This window comes from Colletes latitarsis, chromosome 1, assembly GCF_051014445.1.
Source record: "Colletes latitarsis isolate SP2378_abdomen chromosome 1, iyColLati1, whole genome shotgun sequence".
Lineage (NCBI taxonomy): Eukaryota > Metazoa > Arthropoda > Insecta > Hymenoptera > Colletidae > Colletes > Colletes latitarsis.
In genome coordinates this window covers 42,897,857-42,923,533 of record NC_135134.1, presented here as the reverse complement: position 1 = coordinate 42,923,533, position 25,677 = coordinate 42,897,857, and the positions used below count along the sequence as shown (strand labels likewise).

The 25,677-nt window shown below is 35.2% G+C and overlaps 1 protein-coding gene across 1 annotated transcript in view; it reads left to right on the top strand.

The window, feature by feature from the left end:
- Positions 1 to 25,677, top strand: part of LOC143351614 (zwei Ig domain protein zig-8) — a 490,804-nt gene that overhangs the window by 163,148 nt on the left and 301,979 nt on the right. Inside the window, exon 6 of the mRNA XM_076783363.1 lies at positions 5,888 to 6,101. Within this exon, the coding sequence (XP_076639478.1) occupies positions 5,888 to 6,101 (214 nt within the window). The remainder of the gene's footprint in view (positions 1 to 5,887; positions 6,102 to 25,677) is intronic.

Here is a 25,677-nt window from a genome sequence, read left to right as displayed (position 1 = left end):
AATCCATCTTTCGTGGCTATACACCGACACGGAGAGAGATTACTCGAGTTATAGATGACATTTTAATTTTTCCCATACGTTTGAATTTTCTATTTGTAATATATTTCCAAGTTATTATAAATTGGAAATATTTTTGAAAATAATTTAAAGATAGAAATAAGTAGTATTTAACTGGTTTAAAAGCAGAAAAATATAAAGACTACGAGTTTTCTGTATTCGGCTCTTGCATTTTCGATTATTAGAGCTGTTGTGTTTCTGCAATGATCGTAAAAAGACGTCAATTAAGGAAATTGTACGTCGAATGAATACAAAACTATCGTATTGTCTGGGAGAAGTGGCGCTTGTAGTTACGAGCTTCGCGTACAATCGTAAACGTCGCTCCTGTCCATTTTAGCTTCCTGTGGAGTTTGTTGGTACTTTCTTTTTCAAAATTGGGTCACTGTGTGACGTATACATTCGATATTAAACAAAATTAAACGTGACAAAGCTATTCGAACGATATTAATACATAAATATAAATAAAGAAAATTTTAGATCAGTAACTTCACAAGACGAAAGGATCAACATTTTGTAACATATCTGTTCGAATCGATGACAGGTTGGAAACCTTTTGGGTTTCAAAAGTTTGTGAATTTTTGCAGAACTAATACTCTGGCACTTTCGATGTAATATTTTAAATATTTCGTTTTTATTTTTTTATTTCATACCTTTAAGTTTTGTTTTAGATAGTTTCAAAGGTGTTCGATTGGATTTGGATCTGTATTTTAGAATGATCAATACATGATTTTTTTTTATTTTTCATACTTGTCCATAATTCCATATATCTGGAATAGGATCATTCAAAATATGATCATGCATCTGAATCTAAATGAATCGCCCAAATACTTTATTACTTTACTCTATGCCTCGTAATACATAGATATTTTCGTCTGATCACTGCGACAATTAATGTCGAACTAATAACTTTAGGAAGTTGAAAATTTGTAAGAACATAGGTACAACAAATATAACATAATCAAAAACGTTTGTGACTGAATATATTATTTATATTGCAATTGAGCATTACTTGTTCGTTAATACTAAAAAAAGAAACAAAAAACAAAAGAAAACTATTTCGTAAACAGAAGTAAAACAGTGTAATAAACGTTTGGTAAAAACAAGTGGAAAGAATTCATAAGAAACAAATTTCTTTCCATTTATTGTGAAACATCATTACAGTTTACGAATACGAGTAACTCCAACTATTAATAAAGACGATAGTGTTTTTCTCCTCCCTTTCCCAAGAACCTTTTCTCCCTATTCAAGTCACAGCGTGTCTTACGAAAAGAACGAACGCCACGACGGAGGTTAAATTGAAAAATACGGGAGTTCCATCAAAATTATAAGTCGTTTAAGGATTAATCTGCTATTGTCGCTACCCAGCTGCGGAGATTCGAGCTTGAAAATCGTATAGCGAGTTGGGAACGTCTCGCGAAAATTCAACCGGTAAATTTAATACGGTACTTGTAGTCGGTGTTCCCGTAGTTTTGATACGAAGGAGTTAAAGAATCGTTAGGCGTGGCGGGATTGCAGTAAGAGTGCCGTTCCGAGGCGCGGCTGCAGCGAGAGTCGTCGGGACAAAGGGCAGAATGAACGACGTCCTACTAGTCGTTTGTCATTATTATAAAGGACTCAGCAGTGAATAATTACATCTTAGGAAACTTCGTGTCGCCGACTATACAACGTTTATACCGATTTCTATGCCCCTCTGACCCGGTTCGAGCTATTAACACCGGCTGAAATTGTTAATTGGAATGCGATGTTCTGTTTCGCGACCCTCGCCCGACGGCAAAGCGAAAAGTTCATACCGCGCTGCTTGCCCGTGAAAGGAACAGTCTCGATTGACGTCCAAACGCGCCGGAATATCAAGCGGCAACAATCGTTGAAGTGTACGCCGGAAATTTAACCTGCGCGGGCGTTTCGACAACGCAATCTTCCGTGTCAGAATTTGTTTCGCAAGTTCGACGCTTGGGAGTGCGAACGCGTCAACTATTTACCAGAGGCGGTTACAGATTTTCTATCGGTATCATTTTGTTACCGATATTGCTCCAGCGAAGCTATAATCGATAACTTTGTAACACCGAAACCCATATTACTGTGTACCAGAATAAATACTATTGTTTCTGTATTCCATTCGAGTGATGCTAATTACACGCGAAATCGGATACATTTTCGAGTAAGTTTTCAAATTATGTTCGACTTTGGATACGTTGTTGTCCTTTGTTTAAACGCGTCACAAAGGATTTTTCAACATTTTGTAAATTGTTGAAATTACAGACGTGTAAAGTGAGTACTATCTTTATTTAAATAAATATAGCTGCTGAATTAACAAACGGATTAGAATGCACTTTTGGCTGTCTGTAGCGAAAACATTAGAGTACTGAATAAAAATTGTTTTTCACTGCTTTTTTTGCAAATGTTTGAAACAAAATCTGAAAAAAATGACAACAATTTAAAGTTGGCCCTATGAGAATTAATTTGAAATTAATATTGGGAATTTAGGAATTCCCAGTACTCGAGGAAGTCATTAGAATCATGGCCGCGAAAAAAGATTTAATTTCTATTATGAGGGACGGTTTAAAAATGCATATTCAGAACGTTTAATTTTGAATAATTTAAGGGAACTATTCACTTCTCAAACAAGAAAATCCGTCAATAAAAATTGAATTCGGTAAATTTGCTCAGCTTCCTCCTGAAGAGTGTGTGTCAGCACGAATTAATGGAACGCATTCTGTGTGTGTATATCTCACACATCAAAATGTGAAGTTAATACTTGCTGGTGCTAAATTGCAGAATTTAATTCCTCCGAGTTCTACAAAGTATTACAACATATCCAAAGTTGAACACAGTTTGAGAACTTGCTAACCTAGACTTGCTAAAGATTAAAGTGACGAATCCTCAGGCTTCTATATCATTAAAATCTTATCCCAATCATGGACGACGTCGACCATCTTTTCCCGTCGCATTTCACAATGAACCAGAGCACGAATTCTTTGTACGTTGTTCCGTGAAAGGTAGCGCAAAATAGATCGAGTTTGTTTACGGTAGACTTTTAGATGGAATCTAGGGTATCTCGATACCGCGTCTTCGTCAACGAAATTTTCATTTCTCCAGGGTTTTTCTGTCCGCGTCAGGGATAGAGCTGCCCTGTCCATGGTGCCTTGCTCCCTTTGAACTGCAAACTTGGAAGGTGATTATCTCGTAATGCATACATCAAGATAGGTGCATCGTCGTCTATGAGGAAGATCATATTTGAATTCGAATACGCTACGACGGAGCGCGTAGCAAGGCGGACAGGACATCCGATTTACATTAAATTTACATTGCTATAACTTGCCTCCGTGTCTGAGATTGATTCACCACGCGGCACCGGAGAAAGCTCTCCGTCATAGAATCTCTCTGGAATACTCTTTCATTTGATATATCCTGCTTAAAAAGCGTCGATACATATCATCCACACTCCTTCGGAATTTTTTATAATCTCTTTCTATTTACTAGTTATCGTACGCGTTCTTTTTCTATTTACGTATTCAGCTTCTTAGACATTGAATTAGAAAATTGGAGCGTAATTCTTCAAACTTTTGATAACCGCGTGATTTGTTTCTATGTAACGTCATATACTCGCAGTATTTTTTGGCAAATATTAATATTAATGTGTTTATTGGTTAGATAATGGGTTAATTCAATATGATTTATTTTTTAAAAATGTTAGAAATACATCTGAAACCAAATTAACAAAAATGAATGCATTATATTCTCTGACAAATGTAATTAAAATTGAAATATGTTAGTTTTATTTGTATTAATTGTATACAAAGCGCTGAGATCAAATTGAGTGATCCGAATGAATACATTGATTGAAAATAAATCACGTGACAAAGAGGAACGGTTTAATTAAATATGATGGATACAAGTTTCAAAGGGCAATCAGCGTTAACTGGAGGCTCGCGATGCTATAAGCATATGCAACGTTTTGTGTTTCGATAATCGGTCGTTCGTATAATCGACGTTTTACTCTACAATAGTGCAAATCGATAGCACAGGTTTCGATAATTCCTATTTCACTTAATCCGAATCTCGTAGTAAAACAAAGCCAAAATGGTCCCAGTTGTCTGTCTGATTGGTTACATATTCATCGACTTGAAACATTCTATACTCTGTAATCAGTCTGTTATCGAAGTTTGAACGATCTACGGGAAGGTGGAATTAACAAAGACAGCAGTCTGTACACATTGTTTACTAGTTAATTTTGTGTGCATTCATCGCGTCAAGTGTAGTCACATATTTGCTGAGACAAAGCGTATATTCCGTCCATTGTTTTCATCGGGCAGTCAAATTAACTCCTCAGAGTGAAGTACCGAGTACTGCTCGCTTTGCTTGCATTGTACTCTTCCTTCCGTCTCTCGAAAGCGAATCGAGTAGATGTAATCACGATTCTTTTGACTCGTAGAGAAAAGAAACAGCCATTACGCGATGTATACGTGACCAGAAAAATCCATTCTTAGTATTCTCCATTCGCTTTGAAAATCTCTCATACAGGGGATGCTTACACATCTCCACTTTGAAATACTAATTTCTCTATAGCAGTTACTAGCTACCAGACGAGAGTACAATTTGTTCAAACGGAGACAGGGTCGACGAATTATAAAAGAACAAATTCTTACACATGTAACCATTTGCAGACACATTTTGTTCCATTGGAATTTTGAAAATAATTATTTAAGCGTTTGTAAAAGTCGGAAACGTTACATTTTTATATTGCTTGTATATAGTAAGCAACAATTTAAAATTTTACAGCGAACAAACATAACATTAATTTCTCGTAGCGTTCTTTGGTACATTTACAAAATTAATAAACTAATGACAAAATATATATACAATATTATAAGCAATATTAATACATGTAATTAGTTCGAATTATGTAAGTAGTAAGGAAAATTTGTATGTAATATAAAGAGTACATAAACTTACTAATATATTTCAAAAATTAAAAATAAAAGTGCTATTTGGAAGTAATAACGAATATGTCTATAGAAATTGTTGTGGTTTTCATAATTACCGCGGGAGGTATATTTTTTTTACGAAAAACCTTGATTTAATTATTATATAAGAACGTTATTTTGAGAAATATTACATAGACTGGGCCCATAAGCCCCATTAAACTTGTGGAAAATGAGTAAACAAATTTTTGTTTACGCACTAAGTATTCGAATTTGGCACGTATCCCATTAGTACCAGAAACGACCACCGAGGGGTCTCTAGTAACAGGTTGTGTTAATTTATATTCAAAGGTTATCATCTAATTTGTGCCCCGTTATCCAAAGAAGAAACACCTAGTGTAGTAAATACGCAATAAATTCAATGAAGGAAAGCAGAACAACAATCATTGGTAACGTTGCAATTCATAATGGCGAACGAACTCTCTGCGTGCGCAGAATCCTGCCACGCGTCTCCTTCTTCTCTTCTGCGCACGCGCTGCACCTAGAATGAGTAGTGCGTCGCGTTACTTTTCTCTAACCGCGTGCGTCTGAATATATTTTCGAATAATTACTTATCCGTGTGTATCGAGACTATTAAATGGAGTGTGTGGAAAGAAGGTTAAGAATCGCCGATCTATTCTATTATTATAGCAAGTGTAAAAGAACAGTTGAACTAAGGCCGAGCGATGGTTAGGTGAATCCGAAGGAGGTTATGTACGTAATTGCCCAAGTTTCGCATAATAAAGACGTACTGTTATTATTATAAATAGTGTTACGATAAAATGTGTGGTTACGGAGACACGTCAAAGGGAAGAAGCTCGAACCTACGTGTTCGATTGTTCTCTGACGGTTGACACGTATGATTGCAGGTGTCCTGGGTTCGCAGACGCGGCGAAGAACTCCATTTACTCACAATCGGCCTGGACACGTACGCGAGCGACTCCAGGTTCACGCTGGCCTTTGAGAAGCCCAATGATTGGCGATTGTTCTTGCGCTCGGCGACCGAACGAGACGGCGGCCTTTACGAGTGTCAAGTCAGTGCTCATCCTCCATTAATCAGAACTGTCCATCTGGCGGTGTCAGGTGAGTAAATGTGTCTTTGTGCGCGCGTATATTTGCCCGCATCCAGTTGTCACGGCTCGAAGTGCAATCGTGGCTCCAATTTCTAGCCAGCCGTCCTAGAATACATATATGCTCTTTGATCTGACTATTTCGGTGCCACCGATAAATCAGACCGCACGGACAGTGGTCAAAGTGAGAGAGTGCGCGATAGGTCTCTACTAATCAACCGTAACGAGAATTTGACGGGGACCATGGTGATTATCGGTTCCGCTGTTTTTCGCGCGGGGATAATGGAAGCTCGTTGGTGTGTGGTCGCGTGACGTTGGTCATTTTCACGGATCAACATAAATCGTTTACCATGGAACCGTAATATGCAATCTATCCCGTGGAATGTAACACGGAAGTGCAACGTGTTATTATTCGCGAACAAATACAAGGAAACTAAAACGTTTTTGAGAGAATTCGTATCGGAAACTCGAAGGCTAGACTAGGTTAACGCGTTTGTGTTTACTATTTGTGAGTTTTAATGGCACTATGTGGGGTAATTAGTTGTAAATAGTTGGGGGGCAGTAAAATCAACGAAAAACAGATAACAGCATTAAAGTAGACGAACATAAACCTACGTAGAAACAATGAGTAATGAACAGACTCGTTAGCGAAGTCGTATTCGCAAGAAATGTATGCGTGGCGCCCTCGTCCGATTCTGATGAAACTTTGCTTGTTTGCGCGGCCAAAACAAACAGTACAGTAAGTTTCAGGGTTGAGATTACTCTCTGAAGTTGCACCCTAAATTTTCTGTCAAAAATTATTACATATACGGGGCAACTTTTTCAACAAATTCTAATACGTATAACCAATAAAAAAATGAATAAGAAAGTTCGAATAAAACTTTTATTTAGAGAAGCAGAGTAAATTTTTTACTATTCAGAAACATATCGCGTGTACTTAAATATTAATAGAATTAATGGGTGGTTATAACTTAGGCATACGTAATGTTTTGTTTCGTTTTCCTAGGATGATATTTCTGATATTTTGGGTCGACGAGTAGAATTTGTTACAAAACAGGTGAAATTAGATTGCTGTCCCGGTCTCTCCTAAATGAGTTATCTATTTCTTTTTGAGAAATTTGTTTTTATTTTAGTAATGACATCAAATTCGCGAATAGTAGCGTTCGGGATTTGTCAGTATCAAACCATGAAATTTTGAAAGAGGAATTTATGTACCGGAAAACATCTAATTCTTCACGTTATAATACTCATGAATAGATAGTCACGTAGGGTCCATGTCTCTTCACAAACCGTTCGCAGATAAGAGCACATGGAGCATTATATTCTACGTTACAACGTTCCCAGTGTCCACAGACTTAATTATTACAAGCTTTCATAGCACCAGTGTAAGTTTAACCCATATCGTCGAAATTATATGTCTCTTAAACGCCGCTAAATTCGGCGACTAAAATACCCACAAATTTCTGGTCGATTTAATCTCACCCTTGGTTTAATGTAATTATACGTCACTCGTTAAAATCGTATAATTTCGAGAACACGGAATGAAATGATTTGTCAGAACATACGCGATATTCATGGGACCAATCTAGTATCATACTCATTACTTTATTTTATTATCACCTTATACTTTATTTTTCATATAGTATATTTCTCTGATTTATCAGGCTTGAATACCAGTCTCTTACATTCCTACCAATTATTTGTCTCCCTTAAAGTCGATTTGGTGGTAAAATTTTACAAAAATTTGTGTTCTTGACTTACTATAAAAAAAATAATGGAAAATGATAGAAAATAAAACGTGCAACTATTGCTGTAATTGTAATGTTTGTCTCTTTCGTTTGAGTCTTGAGATCTAATTGAATGGTATCAATTGGTGTCGATAATCCCGAAACATTCACGAGACAGATACGATACGAGAATGACGATTAAAAATTATTCGTTGTAACAAAACACGTTTTCGTTCCATCATTACTGAGGCGGATAATGAAAAGCGTGTTCGACTTTGTAAACGGTTGCATATTACTCCCTCGCCGAGTTAATCTCGTCGAAGGGACGGTGACAAAAACCAGCCTCATTATTCTCTTAATCTGACCCGGCGAAGTATCTCGGGAAAGTTGGTTCGTTGATACATAATCCACGCGTTTCACGGAGCATTTTCGCTAGACCATAAATCACGATGGCTCGCGTCGTTAGGGTCATCCTTGTCGCGGCATAATGGTGATCTTGGTGCTGTAACGATGTCCTTGTGGCACTCTGGTCTCGGCGTACGTACACCCCTTAATTGGAACTCCCCCGTCTTCTCGTTGCATCTCTTTTGGTCCAGCGAGCCCTCCGCGTTCCACCCTCGTTGTTTCTTTCCCTTTATCGGTTTACACGCCACACATTTTCATTTTGACGATACGGCACGGATTTGCCGATACATTGACGGATTTATGGTCGCGTCTGCCAGCAAAAAGTATAATAACCTATCCGTGGATTGATAATATATTGGGTGTTCGCGTTATTGGTGTTCGGGGTTTTTCTTTGAAGCGAACGACGTAAGATAAAATTGAAGAAACAGAGTTGTCCTTTTAAGAGGTATATCATTTTATTTATTACCAATACCGTTGATATTGGTGAATCGAACAAAACCTATTGTTGGTATTACTGGTAAAACAATGATCGATCGCTGAAACGAAAGAAGATTTTGTGTCGATAGATCGCTATATTGATGATTGGACATTCAAATTTGTAGTACGAATGTACTTTGTCTCGACTATCGAATTTTCCCAATTTGAATTTTCGCGGTGTTCGGTTACGTTCGGTTCCGTTTGACGAGGAACAATTAATCTGATTGGCAACTTGTGATCTTTGAATGGTACAACACCGGATCAAATACGATTTTGCGAAATCTGATTAATGGATCGAAAACTTCAATGAATTCATGTTCTATTAGTACCTGTTGTGCTTTTAGCGAATCATGAAAATGTCCTTAATAAACACTAACTTATTGTTTCTATTCATTATAATCATATTATATACAGGGTGTTCGGCCACCCCTGGGAAAAATTTTAATGGGGGATTCTAGAGGTCAAAATAAGACGAAAATCAAGAATACCAATTTGTTGATGAAGGCTTCGTTAAACAGTTATTAACGTTTAAAGTTCCGACCGTACTGAATTTTTTTCTCGAAAATGCGCAGGATTTTGGGGGTACGTCTATTCACCGAAAATTATTGTAATTGACTCCCGCAACCAAAAATAATTTTTCCAAAACGATTTGAAATTTTTTTTTTCCGTCGAAAAATTTCACACCTTCTCGAATTCTTTTCTAGAAAGTGGTTAGGATTTCGAGGGTATGTCTATTGACCAAAAACGATTGTAATTGCTCCCTGTAACTAAATATAATTTTTTTAATATGATTTGAAATTTTTTAATTTCGTCTAAAAATTTCAGTACCTACTCGAATTTTTTTCTCGAAAGTGGGTAGGATTTCGGAAGTATGTGTATTCACCAAAAATGATTGTAATTGACCCCCGCAGCCGAAAATAATTTTTCCAGAACGATTTACTATTTTTGAATTTAATTGTTTTTTGGGGCTGCCATTGTCAAATCGCTATACATAATAAATGCTCGAGTTAATCAGACAGAATAATAAATTAATTTTTTAAAATTAGGAAACTGAGTTACAAGTTTTAAATAGTATAAATTACATAATTTCTACTGAATAGATAATTTAAAACCGATACTCTCTGATTCTACTCCTATCTGTATCAACTGCAGATAATCTGTAGTAGAGACAAACTTGGCGCCATGATTATAGAGCATGCCAAATATACACGGTCGCTTAAAAGTTTGTACCACTCTTCGATCTTTAAAAGAAATTAATTTTTATTTTGTACACTATTTCAATTAAAATTCTATTTAAATTTAAAGAAGTAAATACCTATTTATTGATATTAACTTTGCTTAACGAAGGGAGGCTACTGTGACTTGTCTACAAAACGCTATCGACGTTAAAATAAATATAATCAAAAGAAACATATTCGACAAAATGATCAACGATCTTCGTCTTTCCTACAAAATTTTTTCTAAATCTTTGGTGTATTTTTTGTGTACATTATACGCAAGTGATGTCTTTTTAATATTAATTGGAACAATTTTCGATGAGATAACTATGCGTGCGTAGAAACGTTTTATTTCTATAATGATCGATAAGGTGCTTCAAACTTTTGTACGGCAGTGTGTAACAGTACTTTTTCAACGACTTATCCTCTTGTCGAATAGAATTCAAAGAGATAAAAGATAATTGAAATGCGATCAAAGTACAATAGAAGACGATCTTTATAAGTCTTCATCGACCCAGATGCGATTCTTCTGTGATAGTTGTGAGAACCAATGGCTCACCCAGGGTGAGGGGGTTCACGGTAGCAATTGCATCCCCACTCTGGCTAAAAATATTCATTCCTTAAGCATTAAAATTTTGTTACACGTAACAAGGGCGGAACAAATTTTAAACGAGGATACTTTCTCTATCGTATTTAATAGCAGGTTGTAAATTTATCTCTAAACGAATGAAGTTAAAATTATTTCCGCCTGTTAAAGTAACATCATTCCACCATCCCTTGTGAAGTTCTGTCATTCGAGTGAACTATAGAATCATGCCAATAATTTAATACAAATTACTAAAATAATTATGCTGTATAACAATAAGTCCAAAACACGTCTCAATTCTGAAACGTTGTTGTTATTCATTGTATTTGATATTTAAATTAAAAAGTAAGGATAATACAAATTGCAAACTAAAAATATATTATTGGTTACGTTTTATTTCATAAATTAATATTGAATTTTCTTCTCTGTCTTTTCTAATAATATTTTGTATAGTATGGGAAAGTATTGTGACACGTTCGTCCAAATCAATCTTTGGTTGCCTTTTTCGAAATTCCTGGGTGCATTAGTCGCGTGAGTATATTTTTGCTGCACCCTGTATAAGAGTCACCGGTGTGGGATCCACCGACGTATGTCGTAAACCGGCAGTTTACGGTGCCAACGGCTCATACGCGATCGGTTGAATACTGCTACAAAGGGGTAATATCTCGCTGCAAGTCGCCCATTAAACTTCGCGTCTTCGTAGTCGAGGTTAATATTCCTCGACCTCGTTTCACTTCCTTCTTCGTCTCGGTTCTCTTACCGTCAACCGCTCGAATTCTTGACATATGAAATTGTTTCTCATTGCAGTCTTAACGCTAAATACACTTATTTTCTGGCATGATTCTCACCACGATCGAACACACGAGTCTCTTCGAAAAGCAACGAAAGTTATAAATTTATTATTATTTCAAACTTTTGAATGCAAGTTTTATGTTAATCTAGTCAGTAGGATATCGATTATAGTTTACAAGCTTCCTTTCTCTTTTTTTTTTTTGGACAGAACAAAGAAATATTTTTTTCTTGCGTTGGATATCGATCGATAAAGTATCTCTCCAAATCGTTTGTTATTTAGATTTTTCAGAGTCTCGATACGATAATGCAGATTTTTTATTTGTAATAGTCCCATGTTCTTGAATATAACGCTGTTCTGTACTTTGAAGTAACATATCTTTATATTTATTTTTATTTTTCCAAGTCGTTCTTTTTAGAAATTTTTCACCTAAAATACGAACAACTCCCGGAACTCATTTATAAACGAAACATTTAAAGGAATCATTGATGACCAGATAGAGCTGTTTTACAGGAATTTTTTCATATTATTCTGGTATGTGGCCCCCTTGGGTCTCGTTGGAATAATACGGATCTCTGTCAAGGGAGATGCTATTATGAGGTTCGTGTCCCTATAGGGCAGTTTCAGCGGACCAGATCGGCACGTATCGTCGCGTAATGAATCAGGTTTTATAATTTTCAAATCGCGAAACTTGCCTCTTAACGCGTTTCCGTGAAGATACATTTTTTAAGCGAACGGTGACTTCTTTGCTTATTTCGGTCGCGGAGAGAAAAACTTCTTCGTAAAAGTACGACTTCGGGTAACTCGAGCCAGGATGCGCTCAGTGGGAATGCGTGTTTGCATAAAAGCACCCATTTCACTTTGTCGTATCCGAATGCATACGCGTTCTCAAGAGAACAACGTAATGTATTCCGGATACGTGTGTACAAGTTCAACAACAGTTTGTGCGTAAAACAACGCCTTTTACTCTATGGCTTTTGCAATGAATGCGCAAAGAACGCCAGAGGGTTTCGATTCAAGTGGTCCAACCAACAGAAGAGGTTGTTGTTCTTTTTACGTCTTTTTCCCAGTAACCATTCGTCGCAGTTTCCTTTGTTTAGCACATTGTGTGCGGTATAACGCTCCTACTGTTTGAATCGTTCAATAAAATTTCTCATAAATTTTCCACGGAACGATTATTAACGTTTGAGACAGCGTTCATATCCAGAGACGTTTGATGATAGTAAACTATGTATCGTACGTTTAAAATAGGGTTATATATTAATTACATTTAAACTAGGTTTGTATTAGATAAATAATAATGGTTGTTTCTAAAGTTGTTTGGAATTGCATCGCTTGACAAAATTTATTTTAGGTTTATGGTTGTGGTTTTTGTTATATTTGTTAATAGATGATTAATTTTAAAAGTAGAACACGCTAGACGAGTCTGACACATATCATGGAAAGTCGGAGGTGCATTTTAAAATTACCTTTCGGCTATTATCAAAATTATTATTAACGAGTGAACTTAGGATTTCGAAAGATAATAAATTGCATATTTAAGCCCTCAAATATACTTCCAGTTCAGCTTTTGAGAACGAGAATGGAGTACGTGAGGTAGTTGGAAAATTGAGTTACTTCATAGTCCTGGTCTTTCTGTTAAGTACTACATTTTAAGCATTAATTTCTCAAAATGAGGTAAACTTGATTTATGCCACTCCCATTCTCTGAGATTCGGTTGGAAAATATGCAAATGTGGCGCAGTACATTCTACTTAATTCAGAGAATTCTACTTAATTTTTCTTAAAAATAATAAGATGAAGTTTGAAGATGAAGTCAAGCTTTGCGTGTAGCTGCATGATGAAACTCTGATTTAAATTCGAAGCGATAATATTTACTTTAAAAGGTATTTCTTCAAAGGTACAGTTCTAGGGTGACTTGACTGACGTTTGATACTATGTAATAGTAAGCTGGACATTGAATATTAAGAAGTGGTAAGTCAGATAAGAGCAACACGCGCCTGCCTATCTTGCGTTTTAATCATTTTTACACTGTCTCACCTGCGGGTGACACGCATATTTACGTTCATTCATTTTAACCCCAAGCTTCACAAATGTGAGTTTTCGTTGGTGACAGTACATTAATGGTGCATAGGGCTTGCAGTCATTTCGTTTTCATTATAATTATATTTTTTGTTCAGAGAACGACTCGTATGATGGGGTAGTATGATAAATAGATTACTCGACACCGGTGTATTGTCAGTACTTTCTATTTGACGACTTTGAACAATTTCAAAATAGTGAAATTTTCAATTAACGTTCTCTAGAATTTTTGTTGCCAAATATAGTTTGTATCACATTTCAAAATTATGTTTGACCTTTGATTTAATGAACGATAATCGCAGGTAATTAATAATTATTAATCGTCGTATGCAACTAATTCAATCCACTAGTAATCGAGTTTTGAGGCTGAACTAGGTGGGATAAATTAGTCGATTAATGGCGGACTCTGACGACAGGTTGGTATTTATTGCAAAGGTAAGCGTCGAGTTGAGTGATCGACGGAACTGTCATCGTTGTCACAGAGTTAACATTAAACCTACTACGACTGATCAAATGATCCTTTTAAAAATTTCGTTTAGAATTTCTAACATACAATGTTATTTTAGCGTCACTTAACATCACGACTTTCGTTATAATATATGTACAATGAATTTTTCAATATTCACTTCTATTCTTATTGTTTGTTTTTTGTGAAAAATATATAGTCTGTCTTGCCTACCACGATCGGTCATCTAATCAGTTGAACGATTTTTATTTTTTTGTAAAAAAGCGGACAAAATTTGGTATCAAATTCTGCTTAATTTGCGATACAAATAAGAAATACATAGCAAAGATAAAAGTAGAGAGTCTTCAATTTTCACTATCTTAAAACAGCTTAAGAACGCGTATTAAAAATACTAAAACTTTAGACGCGGGCAATTCCGAAATCACTAGAGTTTTATCCATAACAGAGACATCGTTAGAAGCGGTAAACCTTCCTCTTTAAAATGGGTTTTGGTTTCTGTCGATCCGACTTTCCGTTTTCGAGATATCGTAATTTATGTAAAAGGTAATTTTTTAAATTCCGCTCTTCGCCTTAGAAAAGGCTATTAGCATGCATTAAAAATACTTAAAGTTTAGACGCGTGCAGTTCCGCAACTATTAGTGTTTTATTAATTATTGAGACATTGTTAGAAGCGGCAAAGCCTCCCCTTTAAAATGGTTTTTGGTTTTTGTCGATCCGACTTTCCGTTTTCGAGATATCGTAATTTATGTAAAAGGCTATTTTTCTTAATTTATCTCTGTCTCCGTCTGGCGCGTCGCGCCGAACCTCCTTGTCGCACGTGAGACGTGACTCTCGTGACCTAGTTTCGGGCGTAGTATTTCCAAGAATTTACTACGCACTGTTTACTATCGTCACGCGCGCGAGTTCATTGATAGCAATGAAACGTAAACAAACGCTTCGAATCCTTCTATTTCCGGAACTAGCCACCGCATCGACTTGAAATTAAAATCGCTATATCTCCGGAACTAATAAAGCTATCGACTCGTTCGAACGCTCATTTTAAAGGGCATTTCATCCTCTATCTAATGATCATATCACCCACTATAATTTTTTCTATCTTCTATGTTTATTTTGAAGTTTACTTTTACGTTACATATTCAAACAAGTATCAGCAATTCCTACTGATCGTACGACTAATATACGATAAAACTGGATCATAAATTGTTTATTTAATTGAAAATTAAATTGAATTTAAATACAGGAAGTTTACGTAATTACTAGCCAATATTTTTTCTTAAAGAATTGTTTTCTCTGGAATTAACTACGTTATCGAGTTGGAACAAAATTCGTTTTAAAGGGCGTTTTATAAAAATTAAAATATTGTAACGTAGTTCGTAAATTTTCTTTATGAGCTTGAAGCACTAAGTAAAATATACGCTTTAAAAAAAAATATGGGACATAAAAGAGAAAGATATCTTGCAAAGAAACTTTGAAACACAACTTTCTATACATATAATGCAAACATTCAGAGTACGTTGCCTCGTAAAACAGGAAAAGAAAGACATTTCATGGTCATGGAGGGTATACATGAAGTATACATGAAGTGTCGGTAGGTTTAGTGTTAACTTCACTGTATGTTGTTACGAGTGCAACTACATATACAGAGTAACTTCGAAGTACTTACGTGATTCCTATTCTGATAGTGTATTTTACGCTTCCTAAGAATGAAGAAATGCTCATGTTTTCTTTTGTCCAATGGTTTTGCAACATGTACCACCTTTATTTGATCACTTCTTACATCTGTGTTTAACAAACGAATAAAAATTTCATTATAATTTTTAAGCAGTCAATAAGATATGAACGACTGTTTTCATAACAGTGTATATTTCTAACAAAACTTTTAGTAAATATTACGTTGCTGTCCTAAAGAAATTTTAATTTCGAATTTTTAGAGAAGAAACTGGAATTAGTAAAATTAAGGGGTAGTTAATAATAAGTAAAATTAACGGGAATTAGTAAAAAAACGGAGCATTAAATCTATTGCAAAGTGTAAAATCTTCCATTTGTGACTCCCAATTGGTAGGAAATGGTGGCGTTTTCAGTGTCATTCCATTAATCAAAAACCTAGCGTCATACACGTATTGTAACCTCGCAACAGATTCAATGGCTCCCAGTGTACATCGAACTTTTACATTGTGTTTGTACCAACACTATTACAACGCAATATGTCAACGACTGATTGCCTGCCAATTGGTCATGTTGCTTCACGATGGTCGTTTATTAGTCGCTAGAGAATTGTGGTATGCTTTGAGTAATGTGGGGTGTGAAACAGTGATAACATAATGGCGAGGGCGAATCGTCGTTCCCTTTACAATTGTAAGCTCATAAATTTGTTAAGCTTTTGATAGAAGAACAAAAAGTAATATAAATCTAAAAAGTCATACACTTTTTAGTTTATTAAAAATGGATTAAATATTTGAAAAATTGTTTGGTATTCATAAATCCACGAGAAACGTGTGGCGGGAAGGAAGTACTTTATTCCTAAAAATTCGAAATTTTCGGGTTCTCGTACGACCATATCGTTTAAATGTACGACAGGTGGACGTCTTTCAGAGATGTATGACAGCTTTGATCCGGCAGCGTGGTTGCATGAATTACCAGACAAGTTTGACAATATCTGGAGCATTCTGAATCGAATGCAAGCGCCCAAAATACGATCACCGATATCTCGCAGATTGGCAACCGGTTTTCCACGAACAAGGTCTTTGAGTCATGTGCTATTGAAACTCGAGGAGCGTGCAAGAACGTTTCCTCCAGCGCGGAACTTTGAAGAGCTATAACATGAAAGGGAAGCATTTCCGGATCCACGTACGTTTATACGACATTTGTTTCGCTCTGACAATTCGTACAACATATTACGAGAGTTTGACCATTTGTTATAGACATCTTTGTATATACTGTTGACATAATAATCTGACATGTAATGATAATTTCCTGAATAACAATATGCAAACATAGTATCCCTTCTGCTAGCCATTTTAATATTACAATATTTTAAAAATTTCTGAACTTTGTGTATTCAAAAATACTTGGTTCTAACTTCATGACACGGGTTAAATTATACGTATTAGACGGTTTAATTTCTTATTACTCTTGTTTATTTTGAAAACTTAACATAACACGTAATTATATTAATAGAGAAAATGCAATTTGGAAGGTCAAATTATTTAAGACGAATAAAAACTTACAGCAGGGGATCGGGGCAAATAACACTGCTTAATATCACGATGAAATTAATGATTTTTCACACTTCGAACTTTCAATAATAATGGCAAACAATAAGTATTTAAATATTTGGTATAATCGAAGAATGAGTAATTTAAAATATCAGAATTTCAAATAGTTTTTATATAATTTGTAGAAAGTATTTTAGAATAAATTCTTGAAGAAGCCTCTTCTGTTCACGATGGAAATGGTATATATCCTCTTAGAAGCATCTACTCAACGTAGTTTTCCATTCCGGATCAGTGTTTTGTGTTTTTGCGAAATTTCCGATTTTTTACAGACTTCTCGTAAGAAGTGTCGCTGAAAGTTACATGAACCATTTCGTTGCCAACTTTCCGCGTTTCCCATACTTCAACGCCATGACGCACAACGTTTTCCAATCTTCTCAACTCCAAGGAAACTGTTACGAGAACCCTGTCAGTTTTTCTCGAAGCGTCTCGTAACCTCGAGATTCTAAGAGTCGGTGCGGTAATTCTCTTACTACGAGACGGCGTCTCGAAATAAATCATTCAACTTTGCGACTCACGCGTGAACGACCATTCACGTGGCAGTTTAATTTTTTTAACTGTGCTGCAACGCTTCGAAAAATCTACAAAAATTATACACTAACGCCTACAACAAGACTCAGAAACTGTACAAATATAAACGCGGTCACTTGAAACTTTAAAATCCCGTTTTGCGACCAAAAATTTTGAGAAAATTCAGAAACGTGTACGCTTTTGGATAGAATGTCCATGGTTTTTTTCATAATTTTTTATTCGATGCAACGAAAGAAATGGAGCTTAAACTGTAAATTACGTTTTGCTTTGTTGATTATAGACACATTGATAAATCTTAAGATCGTTGGCATAGAATACAAATTTAGTGTGTTGGAATACTTTAGAGATGTCATTACTGTATAATATAAATAGAAATTGTTATGATTAGGATTGTTTACGGAATCTGGGAAACAAATTTCAAGTGACAAAAGGAAAACACCTTAGTCGAAAATATGATGTTGATAAGCTGTCGTTAGAAAATTCTAGATACTTAAATCGATAAGTCGATCGTTGACGAACCCTGTAGCTATCGAACGAGCCGTATTTCGTTTAACGTTTTATCGCCGGTCGAGCTCGGTTTAGTTCATTGGCTCTCGAGTCGACCATTAATTCTATTAAGGCGTAATTATCGCCCATATCAGGGTGATATCTTGACGAGACTCGTTTTGCAAATACAAGGTGTTTCATAAGATGTGGTACGCATTCATAGACACGAGACTGGTAAAAACAATGAACGAAATTCATATAAAAATGTGCCCTGTTTAAGTTTTCAATTTTACTATAACTATTTTTGTGTTAAGACCTGACTATAAAATAACTAGATCGATTTGGTTATAAAGTCTTTGTGGCATTGAGAACAGATCTGTGTTTTTTCCACCCTTTGCACTAAACTCTGTTACTTTTTATAGAATCAATATGCAAAATTATATTTGAATAACAGATAACCAAACAAGACCAACGTACAGTAATTTATTCATGACGTTTATTCGATCGAACAGTTATACCTTTATTTGTATGTTCTGAAATATTTAATTCCGATCATAAAATTTGTATTTGTATTTAAAATTTGTAAAATTTGGGATTTGTATTTAAATAAGTAGTAGGCTTATGGATAAAAAAAGTTTCTGTTAGCTCAGTAATCACCAGATCTCAACCAAATTGAGATGATTTGGAATCAAATTGCTGTACAAATTCGTAAATATAACATAATTAATAAAAATATTTTAGAAGACCGACTGAAATCGGAATGGGATTCTATAAACATAAATTCTATAAAAAAGTTGATTGAATCAATGCCAAAAAGGTTAATAGAAGTAATAAAGCAACAAGACTATAAGATATTGAACAACGGATTTATTGTTAAATATTTTACTCTAATTTACTCTTATACGAAATGTGCCAATATTTTGTTATCGATTCTTGTTCTTATTTAGTAACAACAAATTCCATTACAGTACAAAGTATATGATACGAATGAAAAAGTTTTAAAAATATTTTTCCAAACCACATATTTGATGCATTATTTTCTAACTGCGCGTAGAATGAGAAAAACAGTGAATTTTAAACAATGATGACTGTATAGAGCGAATCGTATTCGACATACGTACATATCGATTTTCAAGTTAGTCGTGCTGCAGATTTAAAGGAAATTTGTATTATCGTCATTTTTTATGAAACTGTCTCACGCAAATAAAAGGATAGATAAAACTGAGGTTTAGGGTTGAAATTATCAGACTGGTCCTGTAACTGTGAGAGAAAATGAATTCGATGAACCGAACAGTTGCAACAGCGTCACTGACGAAACGGTTACGTTTCTACGCTTTCAACGGAAACACGCCAACCGGATTGCGTTCCAGTATTGTTCGCAGTATTTTTACGGTGCCGCCGTTATTGCCAATCCTCCGATTCCGAAATCCGGAACCAGAAAGACGATAAATCGAGCGACACGAATGTTCGGTTCCCACGTCTCGGGAATTCATACGCCGACGTGGTCCGTTTCATTGTTTCCGTGTATTTATCGGTACGCGGTTTCAGAAGGGTTGTTGAAGACCGGGGAAATTTTCGACAGGTCGTTTGGGGAGCACACGCGAACGGTATTGCAACTAATCGACGATACGACTCGGTGTTTTAATTGTTGCACCATTAAAATAGTATAGGGTAACGCACGTAACGCGAAACCGTCGATTTTAAAAGTTTGTCAAGTTGTTTTTTTTTTATCGAAAAAAATTGGTAGATGTTCGAATCTAAAAGTTGAAAGGTTTAAACCTTAACCGTTACGCTAATGAAAATAGAATGAAAATTATTTTCTCTTTAAAACACTTTGTGGAAAAATTAAATACAGTAAATTTAATTAATAAAACGATACATCAAAATTTCTCTCGGGTAAATTTTCACCCACGGTAATTATTAAGGGTTAAACTTACGGTGAAAAGAGTAAAGAATAATTAATGTTCCAGAGGTAATTGATAACACCTTAATTTGATATTCAAAATAAATATTCATTTAAATAGGAGAGACAAAGATACGAATACCTTTCATTTTTTAATGTTTATTTTATATTACGTTACCTTCCTTTGTTGCTGATTTATCAGAGGGCTGCTACGATGGAAAATATTATAATATTAATATTAATAAATACAAATATATTACAATATTAATAAATTCGTGAAATTCGTCATAAAAAATATAAAATTCATACGATTACACCTTTTTAATATTTTTATTAGAATATTATACAATATTAGTATGCCCAATATGGTCGGTTTAGTCATAGCATATTCAGTAACAAAATCCGATGAACGTATACCAAATTCATACTTAGCGCGTTGAGTTTCTATTTCTTTTCTATTACGGAGTACACGACTCTCCTTTTAGGATTTTCATTTTTAGTCCAATTCTTACAATTTATTGCTACCTAAAAAATAATTTTCAAAACGAATATAATACACGTATTCGGTTTCGACATATTCAACACACGCGACTCCGACTACGCACTCGATCTGCGCAAGCGTAGCTCGATACCAACATGCAAAAAAGAATTCTCTAGACGAGGCGTCTATTATAATAATTCGTTTGAATTAAGCGCGATATTTGAACTCCTCGCAACAGTATCTTCTCTTGATACCATTATAAATGCGCATAAAAATAATTAAATAAGATAAATGAAACGCTATTATAGGTGCTCACTGAACCAATTACAAGAGAAACGACGAGCGTTTCTTCGTTTTTCCGTCTTCTCGATTGTAACTTCGCTCGTTCGACACGGTTGATTCTTCGTCCCATTGTTCGAAATTGCTCCTTGAGATTTTTGCTCGAACCTGTAGGGTCCATTTCGTCCGGCACTGTATTATTTATCACCGATAAGCAGCAGTTTCGAGCATTGATTTTCGCCGCGATTCGTTTGGCCGCTTCTATCCGCGGCGTCTTTACGCCGTCGAAAATTTCGATTTCGCTGGCGTCGATGCGCATTACGACAAAAGAAAACATCAATATGTCGGTGACGGGGGTCCGGGGAGTATTGGAATCGTGAAGGAACGAGTAAAGCCGAGGAGAAGCGATAGGTGGAAGCAATAAGCACGCCGGGGCACGAGGATATTTTTCAACCGGGATCGACGCGATAGACTCGTACGATGGTTATGAAATATTTGTCCGAAATACCAGGTGCGGGGACAGGCATAAATTCCCCTGTTCCTTCGCGATATAAACGGGGACGTTTCGTGTGTTCAAATGGCGGAACGAACGACCGGTCCCCTCCGTGTTCTTTGTACGTGTGCGCGGTACCAGATATTTATCATCCTCCGTTGTACGGACACGTTTATCCGTATCATTCTGTTCAGATTTTTATTGTTGATTTTCGACAACGACGGTAAAGCTTTCTTTTATGAGACCTTACGGCGCACTTGTCGCGCGCGTTCGATCGTATACATCGTATACATCGAGGAACTCGCGGCAAGGAAGTTACCCGAGTATAGATGCTTCTACTCTCAATGTGCTCGTGATTCGATTGACGACGAAAGAAAGATATAATATACGCTGGATCTTCGAATTCTTTGGGTGGCCGTTCGTTCTTGAGAATGGCTCCGTGCGTCGGGGCAACGAGTAAATCAAACTGAAATTTCCCATACGAAAGTAAGACACGTTTATATGGATGGAAGAAACGTGATCCTAGGAACCAGAATCTGTCTCTGTGTATTATATTAGACAGGTATTGCTCTATCTCACTGTCGAGGTCGGAAGGTTAATTACCAGGACATCAGATTGATCGGTTCAAAGTTTGAATTTAGTCTATTATCTTCAGATTTTTTAATTTAACATGGTTGCTTTTGTTTCCATTCAACGGTTGATCGGGGAGCGTATATACAGGGTGTTCGGCCACCTTTGGAAAAAATTTGAATGGGAGATTCTAGAGGCTAAAATAAAATGAAAGTCAGGGATACTAATTTATTGATTGAAGCATCGTTAAAAAATTATAGAAACATTTCCGGCCATACAGTATATTTTCGGTAAAGAATTTTTTTCTCGAAAGTACGTAGGGTTTCGGGGGTATGTCTACTCATCAAAAATGATTATAATTGACCCCTGCAACTAAACATAATTTTTCCAGAACGATTTAAAATAATTTTTGAAATTTCAGGGAAACATATCAATGTTTGGTCAGACATTATATTTTCCGTAAGGAATTTTTTTCTCGAAAGTACGTAGGATTTCGAGGGTATGTGTATTGACCAAAAATGATTGTAATTGACCCCTGTAACTAAATATAATTTTTTTTAGTGTGATTTGAAATTTTTTAATTTCGTCTAAAAATTTCAGTACCTATTTGAATTTTTTTCTCGAAAGTGGGTAGTATCTCGAGGGTATGTCTGGGGGGGGGGGGGTTGACCAAAGATTATTTTAATTGACCCTCGCAACCGAAAATAATTTTTCATGTACGATAATTTGTTAGTAACGAAACGAATGATGGTAGAATAATTATAGTAATGCGTTGCATTGTAGTGTACTGTGGAACAGAGTTTTTGTAAGTTATTTTGTAAAAATAAAATATGAACAGTTTCTATATAAATTCAGAATAGAAAGATTTGCTCTTATTGCACGTTGATCAGTGCCTCGTCAAAAGACTGACTGATTTATTGTAGCAAGGCACGACCACAATGGTGTTTGATAAAATTATATTACAAAACGTTTACTGCACGTTGAAAGGTGCTTGTCAAAAGACTGGTGCATTTGCTATGGCTGGGCACGGTCATACGGTGTATGGTTATTGTTATAGTAGAAAACGTTTTCACTGCACGTTGTTCGGTATCTACTCGTCAAAGGACTGCCATATTTATTGAAGCAAGAGATGATCACACGGTATTTCTTTGTCATACTAGATTGACGTGTACAGAAGCTTGCCAAAATATACCGTTTCGATCAATGCCTATATTATATGTTCTAATCATTGTCCCAATTATTGGAGTTGATACAATTACGCGATATTTGTTTTGAATACATTAGCGAACAATTAAATGAAATGCAGATAATCTGTAATAAGTATTATCATTTAACATGATTTACGTTTCGACTTCTGGTTTAGGTCTTCTTGAGTGTATAGAATTATAACTCAAAACAATTATAAGTAGGCAATTGAACAATTAACTTTTACCTCACAGCTTATATGTAAGTTGATATTTAATTTCTTATTATCTTGGCACTATCCTTGCCTGTTTGAGTTTAATTTCTGTATATTTTTAATTAGACTTGAAGGGTGTGCTGCGATAAGGAGGTAGTTCCATTTTTTTACACATTTTTTGTTATATATTCTATTTTAAATCTATTTTATTTTTATTACTAAATTCATTTTAACACATTTTAAATTATTATTTCGCGTTAATCACGATACATATCTCGTGTGCAACGATCGATATTTCATCGATCACCCCGCCCAGACTGTTTAACGTTGCGATCTCTCCCTTGACAAAAATTCATTAAAGTTCATTTCATGTCAAAATCTACTTCATTGGAATAGCTGTTACGTCTACGTTGTAACAGTCACATCTATCATCGTTATCCATCTTTTCATCGTTTGTTTCGTATTCACTTCCGATGTCGTTCACATAAATCTTGTCATTGTCAGATAAAATTGAATCGACGTTCCTTTGTTGACGCGAAGTTCTCGGGGTTGGTTTAACCATTTTTCTGAAGGCAAAAGATTAATAAATTCAGTAGGTGCTTTTACTCAAATTGAAATACGCGATTCATATGATTTCGATAAACATTTATTCAATGTTTTCACTTTCATGCTCGACGTCATTGTCAAAATACAAACAAATTACTTTTTATATTTATAAATTAAGATAAACAGATATTTAATAAGCAAACAGAAGAACGTTATGACAGTACACGGAAGGATAAATAAACTTACAAATACAGTTGTTCGATAAATTTATATGTTAATATGTCAAATATAAAATATAAATTTATTTACCATGGTTACTTCAGTGATAAAGGATACAAACCTGAAATATATAAAGGTTAATTGCATTCCCTTTAGCCATTTAAATGCAATGAACTTTACAAAATTGTGTCAGTAATAAACAACAAATAAATACAAAGGACTCTTACAGTCAGACAAATGAGGCACATTACCTTAAATCAGGAGTAAAAATAAGCAGTATTTTGTCCATTATTTGTTCCATAAATAAAATTATACTTTCTGTTGAACGAATAATACCTGAACAACTGTTCAATCGAATATAGATATGTTGCGAATAAATTTCTATACGGTGATTTTATTCGTCATGTATTATTCAAAGAAGATTCAGCCTATGTTTGATTTACATAGACCAGTGTATACTGCATGAGATAGGTTCTTCATATAAATTTTCGATAGCGACCTCAACTTGTCAAATGACCGCACGATTTATTACAGTTTCTTATTTATTCGTCAAAATATATTTACAATTTCTATTTTCGTTAGATATCTTGTTTTTATTTTCTATTCTTTCAGAGAATCACATTTGAGTTTAAAGAATTTAAAAATACGTTAAATCGTATCTTGAGAAAATTTTGTTCGTGGAAGTTTATACATACATACATCTATAGCCACCAAAATCGTTCAATAACTCGTCTCATTTGCTAGTCCATATCATAATTTTCTAATTTATTAATTTAACATGATTCTGCAGTTAGGTCTGGATTAGGTAATGAGTCTAAATCTTTGTCAATGGTAAATTATATTCGAATTACATAGATAGATACTATAAATAATATAGTTGGATAGTCGATTCATCTCGTTATCGATTCTCGCGTATATCAATTATACTTGTAATTTATGTACGATGTGACTGGTTGTTCAAATCATATTATTAATAATGAAATAATAACGAAAGTTACGATAAAATATTTTCATAATTCGATAAAAAACATTTCCTGTGAGGTATGGAGAATCATCCTGGTAGCAATTTTTCTGGTTCCTCGGACGTTTCGCGATGAAGTTATACCTACTTCTTCTAAAAATTATGGAAACGATGGAAGTCAGAATTGGTCCACAAGCTGAAATATATGCCGATTATAAAGACAAAAGCCGAGGACAAGCAGCCGAGCATTAAATCTGGCAAGCGAGAGAAGAGACGAAGGCGGCCATAAAATATAAGAAAACTAGAATAGACGAGTTCTACTACAGAAGCAGAGGGTTTATGATATTATTCAAAAGGTAGAAAGGACCATTCAAAGAGCGAAAAAGGAATACTTTAAACTTTGAATAAGATTTTCTTAAAAAATCTTTCAATCCTTCAAGAAAAATTTTTCTTGAGTTTTAGTAAAATGTCAGCGTGAGTCACAAATGACTCCGGTACAGGTCGTGAAGTCTAGTTCTCGGATGGATTGTAATAACGTATATTCCGTCCTAAAAGAATGTAATCTATCGATCTAAGGAACCTTTGTATCATATAATGTAGACGTTACTGTACGTAACGATGCAAAATAATCTCCATTGCAGGTTGAAACTGTGTTAAAATAAAAAAAAAGTCTGACGAGTCAAAAATATATGGACCGTTT